This window comes from Lolium rigidum, chromosome 7 (assembly GCF_022539505.1).
Source record: "Lolium rigidum isolate FL_2022 chromosome 7, APGP_CSIRO_Lrig_0.1, whole genome shotgun sequence".
NCBI lineage: Eukaryota > Viridiplantae > Streptophyta > Magnoliopsida > Poales > Poaceae > Lolium > Lolium rigidum.
Genome location: NC_061514.1, coordinates 200,121,587 through 200,132,309, shown reverse-complemented (window position 1 = coordinate 200,132,309; position 10,723 = coordinate 200,121,587). Strand labels below are relative to the sequence as shown.

Here is a 10,723-nt window from a genome sequence, read left to right as displayed (position 1 = left end):
TGGAATATTCCTTCATATAAACTCAATGAAAACATTAGTCCATAGGGGTTGTCATTAATTACCAAAACCACACATAGGGGCAATATACCCTTACACCCGCTCCAGCGGGCAGCGGAAGTAGTAGATCCTCCTCGGAATCCCGACAGCACGACGGCGTGGTGGTGGTGGTGGTGGAGAACTCCGGCAGGGCTTCGTTTAAGCACTACGGGAGGTGTATGAGGAGGGAGGTGTGCTAGGGTTTGGGAGAGAGGGGGTAGGGGCGCCGGCCAGGGGCCCCCCTATGGTGGTGCGGCCAAGTACAAGGCTTCCCCTCCCTCTCCTCCTCATTATATAGGTGGAGCCCTAAGGGTTTGCCCAAAGTCTTCGAATAAGACCCCAATTCAAAAACTGCCTTATGGACGAAACCTAGAGGGACAGGGACTCTCCCTTTCCCCCTTGTTGGCCGGCCAAGGAGGTGGAGTCCTCCATGGACTCCACCCTCCCACTTGGTTGGCTGGTTGGGTTTGGTGGACTCCAACCGGGACTCCACCTTCCATGGTGATTTCATCCGGAAGGTTCTAGAACATTCTAGCGCCTTCCATAAATGCACCGGATCATTTCCAAACTTGGAAAGTGACTTCCTATATATGAATCTTATTCTCCGGACCATTCGGACCTCCTCGTGATGTCCTGGATCCCATCCGAGACTCCGAACAAACATTCGAACTCCATTCCATATTCCATATCTACGTAAAACGACATCAAACCTTAAGTGTGTCACCCTACGGTTCGTGAACTATGTAGACATGGTTGAGACTCCTCTCCGACCAATAACCAATAGCGGGATCTGGAGATCCATAATGGCTCCCACACATTCAACGATAACTTAGTGATCGATTGAACCATGTACATACGATACCGATTCCCTTTGTCACGCGATATTTTACTTGTCCGAGGTTTGATCATCGGTATCTCCATACCTCGTTCAACCTCGTCTCCGACAAGTACTCTTTACTCGTACCGTGGCATATCATCTCCTGTGAATTATTCACATGCTTGCAAGCTAATCAGACGACATTCCACCGAGAGGGCCCAGAGTATATTTGTCCGTCATCAGGATGGACAAATCCCACTCTTGATCCATATGCCTCAACTCATACTTTCCGAATACTTAATCCCACCTTTATGACCACCCCTTTACGCAGTGGCGTTTGATGTAATCAAAGTACCCTTCCGGTATAAGTGATTTACATGATCTCATGGTCGAAGGACTAGGTAACTATGTATCGAAAGCTTATAGCAATTTGAACTTAATGACGTGATCTTATGCTACGCTTATTTGGGTGTGTCCATTATATCATTCATCTAATGACATAACCTTGTTATTAATAACATCCAATGTTCATGATCATGAAACTATGATCATCTATTAATCAACAAGCTAGTTATACAAGAGGCTTACTAGGGACTCCTTGTTGTTTACATAACACACATGTATCAATGTTTCGGTTAATACAATTATAGCATGGTATGCAAACATTTATCATAAACACAAAGATATATAATAACCACTTTATTATTGCCTCTTGGGCATATCTCCAACAGAAGGAGCCGTCTCCATGTTGTTCATCGTTGATCTTCCGGAGAGGGGCCACCACGTTGCCGCAGAAGAAACCACGCTATGATGCACTACGCTCAGTCCTAGGGCCCATCCCGCGCCAACTCCTTTGGGCGTAAGGGAAAGAGGCGGCTCCACCGGTGGCGGCGACCAAGCTTCACCCGTCAATGTCATCAGGCGGTGACGAGGGGGGCGAATAGGGGGAGAAGGTTCTGGTGGCGGGATTAGGGTTCCCTCTCGATCGCAACACATGGGCAACACGAGAGGGAGGAGGAAAGGTTGTGGGGAATCACACAGTCATAGACAAGGCATGAAGCCATTAATGATGGATTTCGTCATCTGAAGCCCTCAATGTTTAAAAAGACACATGCACACAGTGGTGCTTCCTCTTGTTACCATAGTATTCCCTCCGTTCCATAATTCTTATCGTAGTTTTAGATGTATCTAGACATATTTTTGTGAATAGATACATCCAAATGTGCAACAAGAATTATGGATGGGAAGTATGTACTTACAAAGCTACAAAAGGTCACGAAAAGATCTGATTTTTTATGTAACATCAATACAAGATGTATCTACTCATGCCACACAATTTTGAAGTGTAGACTCGGACTCTTAGATTGATAACATAAACATAGTACACATGTTCATGTAAATGATATCTTGTTAGATTGAATGGCATGAGGCTGCTCTTGGTGAAGTTGAACGTGCCGTTCCATTTGTAATAAGTTGAGACCTTAGGCTCCACAAGGGTCAGTGAGAAAAAACATACGAAGATCAACAACAACATGCCAACACCAACATCAACCTCTTGCTCAACAAATTAAGGGCCACTTCTTTTGGGCTTCTAGAGCTGCTTCTAGCTGCGAAACGGTTGAAGCCCAAAACAACTCTCTGGCTTAACCTAGACTTATTTTCACCGAGAAGTAGTTTCCCGAGTTTCTGGTTGAGGAAACCAAAATGGTATGCCAACCTACCCCTCTAGTTTGATATATTTTACTGCAAAATGCCACTCCACCTGAGAGAATGTTTGGTCGACATCTCGGCCTAGCCGCCTCCACCGGTCGAAATCTTGCCTGCTGCCAATCCAGGACCTCCTCTAAATCTTGCCCTCCAGTACAACTCGACCATCTCTACTCCGACTTTGATTTTGTGAAAATTGTGATGTGTGGTGCAAAATTTGGGCCGGTACTGTGTGTTGTATGGATGCAATTTGATCCTGTGTAATGCAATTCAGAAACCTGCACATGTCGGTTGTTTGATAATTTTATTTTGCAAACTACATTGTAAGCATTGCAAATTTGTTCAATTGGATTTTAGGGGCTTTACAGTCTTTGCACAACACAACACAAAAGATAAGCTCAATTTTCATAAGCTGAAAAGAAGGGTCTAGAGAGTTTCTCAGAGCTTCTTCACATTGGAGTTTCTCCCCACTGGAATCCATAAGCCAGCTTCTCTATAAGCATAAGCCCAAAAGAAGTGGCCCTGAAGCACCTCCCATTTTTTTACAACTAAAGTGTGAATACATTGTACTGTTGGCAAAGATAATACAGGAGCAGCCGCACACATGATAAAACAATGATGAATTAAACATTTGGAACATTGGACCACCAACAACCGCACATGCTCCAACATAAATTCGAAAAAAAAAACTCACAGCAAAAACTGGTGGCAAGTGGAACAATACTCTGGCTAGATGCATAAGGGCACTGGCATTTTCATTTCATGTTACAAATAGTTGTGCAGACAATTCAAATATTCTCTAAAGCAAGACTTGTGTTAAGGAAATCTGAGGCACCCGTGCATATAAGTGCACCATATATGCATAAGGGCACTAGCATTTTCATTTCATTGTTACAAATAATTGTGCCAAACAATTCAAATGTTCTGTAAAGCAAGACTTATGTTAAGGAAATTGGGGCACCCGTGCACCATATATGCAGCACTTTTGTCAGCTATCCAATAGTGGAATTCCTGGCAAGGTATTTTCAAGCATGTAGTAGCTATGAACAAATATAGGCAATAGCATGTAGTAATAATGTAAGAGCTGGCAATACGTCAGTAACAAGTAAGCATCACGCAAGTGCTCAAATATTCATGATAGATGGCAAATCATACCACCAAACTCAGAACAGCAAACTTGTAAAAGCCGTGTGATCGCCGGCAATGAGCAGCACAAGAACAGCTGTTACCCATAATAGAGATGGCAGCATAAATCCTGGACTCATGTTCAATCAGCACAGGATGATATATATAGTCCTTCCATCAGTGAGCCAATAATACAAGAGAGGCTAAAACTTTATATGCTGTTCTTATCAAGACTACGACTTGCAGACCAAAAAGCTAAGCACACAGGGAGCACGCTCCCACTAGTAAGCAGATTAATGCACGCTCGACCTACATTGACCAAAGCCTCCGTTTCCACTTTGGAAAAATAGACAAGAAATAGCACCACCCATTCACCATCAACATCATCTTCCATCTGAAACATTCTTTCAGATTTTGTCAACCATTTGCGCAGACTTCACACATACATCAGCCTCTTTTCATTAGTCCAACTGTCCACTACTAAAAAGGCGACCGGCCGACCCCACCACAAAGTGTATGGGTAGTGCACTACAGATCCAAAAGGAAACAAAATGAGAGCATGCCAGACTCTTTGGTAGCTCTACCCATCACTCACACTCATAGGGACATTGAAAGACAAAGATGCATGAACAGAGCCATACCCTTGTAATCAAAGCACCTTTGAAACGAAGAAGAAAAGGGAGGACACATCATATATCAGATACCATGGGTACTACTTCGAGAGGAGAGGATCTTTAGGTCCTTCGCCTGCTCTCTGTTAGCAGATCAAAGTGTTCAGTATATCCTACACTTTGGATAGGTCCACGCCTAGCAATAGTAGGGGTGCATGCTAGAGTTACTGTTCCTATACTAAGAATGAGTGTTGGGTTCAGGCTTCATTGAGTGGCCGTCCTGCAGATGTTGCGTGTCGTAGATCGCCATTGCAAGCGAGATTGGCATCATGCATAGTGCTTTGGATTGGAGGAACTGCATCGCTGCCCCGATGTCTTCTTCCATCAGCTTTGCTACCTGCTTTTCCGTGCCATCGGTCGACCACTTCTCCCAAATCTGTTGTTTGCCCCCACTGTCACTTGCCTCCCCCTAGGGTGTCATTCCAGCAAGATTCAGTTTAGACCGAAAGATATGGTATGACTAATGGATGAAGATTCATAAGTACCAAAAGTCAAATATAATTATTTAAAAATGAATTTCTGCTACCTTTTGTTAATCATTTACCACTATCAGCTCACCCATGCTATGGGTTACAAAATGGTCAAACGAGTGTGTTCTATCAATCAAAGTGGATCAAGAATAAATAGCTAAACTATTTCAACTAGTCAGCCCATTAGCAAATATGAATTATTCATTAGTAGCAAGAAAGGATATACTTTTTGCTGACAGCACAAAACACCAATAGTGTATGCTGACACGTATGAATGGATAATCAAAGAAATTAAAGGGCAAGAAAAGGAAAATTAGACTGTGCGCAACATACTTTCTACTACCTCTGATCTGGCTTAATTGACGTTGGACAATACATAAGTGCTCTACTAGCTAGCTAGTATCACTCCGCGTCGATTAAATCTGATCGGAGAGAGTACACTGCTTGACTCTGAAAGAAGGAGCAACTAAACCTAAACCATAAAAATATAAAGATCGGAAAAGAATATCTAAAATCCTAGTGATTATTATTTTGGCATGTTTGTTGGAAGCAACAATTACAAGCCATTCATGATAGCTGGTTCATCAAATTAATTTTATGGATTCAGCGTAAGAGTACAGCATTCTACGTTTTTGACAGAGTGTGACCTTAACTGAGAGTGGGATATCAGCAATCAGCTGCGCAACTGCACCAGCACCACCGAGTCTGCTCATACTCAGAACCTGGCATTATAGAACAATTATCAATATCAAATAGCTAAAAGTAGCAGACAGTTTCAGCTTGTGCTGTTTTAGACAACAGTACATAAGAAAGCATACCTTTACTTGAAGCCTAAGAAACTTCACATAATCAAGGATCTCATCTAGCATCACTGCCCTGTCAGTCTGCATTTAAGATAAGACATGTTTAAAAAAATTGTTTAAGATACAACATTAATTTTGTTAATTGAATCTCTTCATGGGTCGGCAGAACAAAACTATATCTAGTAATTACATAAATTATGTGATAATACATTGTTTTCAAATTACCAGACAACAATCAACATGAACAAAAGTAATCCAAAGGGCAAGTATTTGTGTTATCCTAAGTGGCATCCATATATAACTAGCAAACATATTATGTACTTATGTGGATTATAGATATGAAGATATCAGTTCTTGAGAGTCATTTTGATTAGTCGGGAGAATATTAAGGCGAGCGGGGTGGAAATCTACTGTGAGGACATCATAACTCTGGACCACTTGCTGAACATCCAATTGTGGAAGGCATGTGCAGCACGCAAGTCTTAGCTTATTATGATACTCGATGCGAAAAATTGCATGCAAACCTTGTTTGTGTTGGGGACCAATTCTTGCAAGGCCCTCATCCTTTCTGCTATTCTCTCTCTTCTTAGCTGCATTTGAACAGAGAAAGAATCAAACCAGTGCTAAGAGCCAAAGAGTTATAATGAAAATATGAAATGTAGCTATAAGTAAACTGGAGGCTAACACTTTTACAGAACAACAAGAGGCTAGCCCTCACATATTAGTGAGTAATGGGAATATATTGCAAGCACACCCTTCAACCATATTTATTAATACCCTTTTTTCTGCAAAAAGTTTTATTAATACCTGGGTTGCAATCATACCACATTCACTAGAAAACAAAGTTCCAGTTTGGTATAAGAATTGCCAAAAGCTTGTGACTTCCAATACAATGCAACATGATTGTAAGAGTATTCCGCGATGCTTAAACAACACTACACCATATGCCTCCACCACATAGCCGCCCAACACGGCAACACCTAGCTATGAAAAGAACTTTTTTCCTTAATCCTTCCAATTACTTGCACAGCAACACCCGATAAAGTTAAGAATGCAAGGAACTCATACGAAGGTTCTCTTATTGTGGATAGCGTTACCGTGCCAACAACCATCTCTCAAGCTTCATAAACTCGTGTGCATCAAACATGAATGTGGCTAGGTTGGTCAATTTAACTGTTCAGGCAGGTGTGAGTTGGTTAGGCATAAGAGATTACCCTCTCAGCGATACTGTGGGGATCGGTGGCCTGCCCCCGACGTGCCCGCACCTTAGGCCGGGGCGGTGGCGGCTGGTGCTGCTGTGGCGCCATGGCTCCCTCACTCAGCCTCGGCTGGGCGTGGAACACCTGAACAAACACTAACGAATCAGCACCGAATCGAAGGTTAAAGCACACACACCATTCACTTAAGTCGGATCAACCTGAGGAGGCGGCGCAGGGCGGAGGTGCGGCGCCGCGCCGGCGAACACCGGAGAGAAGAGCCCAGCGAGCTGGGCGGGGTCCCGGTCCTGCAAGAAGAAAGTGGAGAACACCTCAGTCAATCCCCTCCCATGTCGCGCCACGCCACTGGCAACCACGAGGGCAGGGTAAGTGAGCTCCTCAGTCCTCACCGTCCGGGCGCCATCGGGTCCATCGTGGAGGCGCCTGGCGCCGGCGGAGGCCTCGGCGGCGGCGTCGAGGCTGAGGGCGAGCGGGAAGGGGTGGTGGTCCCCGGGCGCGGCAGCTGCTGCTTGGCCGGCGGGGAAGGAGGGGATGCTGAAGAAGTGGTCGAGGAAGTCGTCCTCGGGGCCAGGCGGCGGCTGCCCCGCCATGGAAACGGCCGCCGGCGAGTCGGAGCCCCAGCTGTCAGCCGGCAGAAGCTTCGGGAGTGAGAGCGAGGAGTGGGGTTTGTTGCTCGGGGAGCGTGGAGAGAGGCCGTGGACTGGGAGGCTTGGTTTGGCGTTTCTTTAGTAGAGGACGGACTGCACTGCCGGAAGTGACAGAGAGAAAGTAGGTAGGGCCAGGGGAGACAAAGAAAAAGACTGGGCTTCCGGGCCGTGGTCTTGTAAGGCCGACACAAGTTTGGGCCGAGTACATTGGGCATATCCTATACACCCAGCCAGGTCGCCGCACACCACGCGCGCGGTACAGCCCGGTCCAGTTAGGTGCTGGTGTTCTTTTTTCTGTTATTTTTCATTCCTATTTCTTTTTCCCTCTTTTTTCTGTTTCTTTTTTTACGATTTAAAAATGTAAAGATATAAAATGTTTAAAATTGAAAATATACATTTTTTAATAAGTTTAAATTCAACAAAAATAAATTTGACATTTTTAAAAAGGTGTAGATTTAAAGTTGTTCAAAATTCGGAAATTCTCAAATTTCTAAAAAAGCTTTGTTTTAAAATTGTTCAAATTTAAAAAGGTTTAAATGTTAAAAAAAATTTCAAGTTCAAAACATATCCAGATCTAATAAATGTTCACAGTTTGAAAAAATATTAAAATATTTTGAAATTTGATTTACGAAAATAATTACATTCTAAAAAACATAAAAGAAGCAACTAAAAAAACAAGGAGATAGTACTCGATACTGGGTTGTGGCCCAACTAGCCGTCGCGGGCACATAAGGGTATGCGACACCACGCGACTGCTGATCAAGTCAATGGCGAGGAACACGCTAGTTCCTATATGGCAACCAAGTCGGCACGTATCGCAAGCCACACACCCTTGTGTGCGGTACTGGCCGACCCACCCAGTTAGGTGTTTGTGGTGTTTTTCTGTTTTGTTTCAATCCAGCCTCTTTTTTTGTTTATTTGTCTTGCAAGATTTGAAAAATGTTAAATCTATTTTATTTGAAAAACAAGCAAAATTTTAAAATGTTCAATTTTTTAAAATTTTTAAAAAAGTTCATTTTCGCAAAAAAATCAAAATTGAAAAATACAAATTTGTGAAACTTTAAATTTTAAGAAATGTCAAATATGAAAAATGGTCAAATTGAAAATTGTATAAATTTTAAAAATGTATAGATTGAAGAAAAGTTTAAATTTTGAAATTATTTAAATTTTAAATTGTTCGTATTTAAAAATCTTACAAATTTGAAAAAAACTCTATTTTCAAAAATAATACTACTCCCTCTTATCCATATTATTTGTCCCTAATGGATGAATCTATAATCAAAATATGTGTAGATACATTCATATTAGTGTCAAAATCGGAGGGAGTATTAATTTTTAGAAACGGAAATGTAAACAAAAAAAGAAAAAATAAGAAAAAACACATTCGGCCACATCCCACTAAACCGCCAACGGGTTGGGGGTGTGCGGCACCCGGTACACACCGACTCGGTCAACGAATAGGGCCTCCCAAGTAGCCCCAAAATGAAAATTTTACCGTTTTTCAGTGCTTAGCTTTAGGCATGACGTGCTATCTTGTTTGTATCATTGTATGCGTGTTTCCGTTTTTGTAAGATGTGATCAACATTCTTGTAGTTCTGTCGTTTGTGGCTTAATTATAAGCTAGATTGCAAAGGAAAACTTCAAATGGAGGCCGAGCTACACATAGCCTTTTATTTTTGAACACTCAGAATTTGAATTTCAAAATTTGAAAAAAAATCCAAATCAAAATTGTAGAGATAGCCAATGATGTATACTACAATGGTGTAAACTCTCAATACAAACTACTTTATACTCTAGGCTACACAAAAATGACAAATTCTGACAAATTTTATAGTGAATAGTACACATTTCAAGACTACTAATTTTGTTAGATTTTGTCAATTTCGTGTAGCCTAGAATACAAATCAGTTTGCATTGAGCTTTTGCACCATTTGTAGCATACATCATTGGCTACCACTAGGATTTTATTTCAGATTTTTTTGAAATTTTAAAATATAAATTTTAAATTTTTAAAAATAAAGAGCTACATGTAACTTGGTCTTCAAAAAGTCACACTCGGACTGCAAAGCCTTATGTTTAAAGTGTGACTGCACGCGTGCCCAACTACCAAATCTGCAATGATGCTGTATTGCCGTGGAGAGTTTAATCAACCTCTGAATCTCAGTCTGTTGTGCGCGCGGATGATGTCACGTTTCCAACACATCGTTAGGTTTGACAAGTGATCGCAGGTGACGGAGATACGGCGTTGTCCATTTCTTTTCGAGGTTGTTTCGTGGGCGCGCAGCGGCGAAGAACCGGCACCCGTGTATGACCGCGGTCGGAAAAGTGACAGCGACGATTCTCATGTACGTACAACAATTCAATTATACAACATGCGCTGCATACCGTTCGTACTTTGCTAGTTTTGGGTACTTCCTTTATGTTTCTCTAGTCCTGCCGGCCCTATTAGTTTCTTTTGAGACTCCTACAAACATGGTCTGCGTGTTGTATAATTTGGGTGAAAATCTATTATCTATGACGTTATTTTTAGAGATGGTGGATTTATCGTGCTATGGTGATGTTTGGCCCACTGTCACGAGGAATAGATCACTGTAGCGGGACTTTTTTTTCTGTAATTTTTCTTTCGTTTTTTAGTTATGTGCATTCGTATTACCATTAGGACATTACGTTGTTGCAGATGCTGGATGTAATTGATATCTTCGCGATATTAATATTCCTTTGTCGAAAGAAAAACTTGAACCTCTTGCTCTTGGTTGGGGTTTCATTGTTTTTTCAAACATGCTGTGTTTTTGGCACTCCCTATTGATCTAAAAAAAATGTCCCATCTCAAAGAGAACCGGTTAGATGGCTACCAGAGTTTAAGCCTCACGCATTTAACACATGTGTGTCTCATAAACACATAAATGTTAGGATCCCTCAAAAAAAGACATAATGTTAGGAGGCGGTGTTTTGAAGACATAATGTTAAGAGGCAACATTTTGCTTGATAACGAGACGTCTGTGATGATTTGTTACTCTCAAGATCTAACCCGTTGTTCATTCTTTCAGATGTGCTCATAAACATGGTTTTGTCTATGTTTGTATTTATTTATAAAAAGTCCTAGCAGATAGATTCTTGTCCAGATGTAAGTGGAGTCCCGACTGACTCTCACTTATAGTTCCTTTGTTATTTTTTGCAAATTCCTAAGGTTTTGTTTGCACTGGAGATTTGTGGTGATTAGTGAAGATAAT

General features: G+C 41.9%; 1 protein-coding gene across 1 annotated transcript; it reads right to left on the bottom strand.

The window, feature by feature from the left end:
- Positions 1–4,355: 4,355 nt before the first annotated feature.
- On the bottom strand, positions 4,356–7,532 carry LOC124677447 (transcription factor UNE12-like). Its single transcript, XM_047213435.1, has 7 exons — positions 7,245–7,532; positions 7,047–7,133; positions 6,844–6,972; positions 6,154–6,219; positions 5,645–5,710; positions 5,474–5,548; positions 4,356–4,765 (listed from the first exon to the last, which is right to left on the bottom strand). Exons 1-7 carry the CDS (start codon positions 7,434–7,436, stop codon positions 4,535–4,537), a joined length of 846 nt encoding a protein of 281 aa, XP_047069391.1. The 5' UTR covers positions 7,437–7,532; the 3' UTR covers positions 4,356–4,534.
- Positions 7,533–10,723: the final 3,191 nt, after the last annotated feature.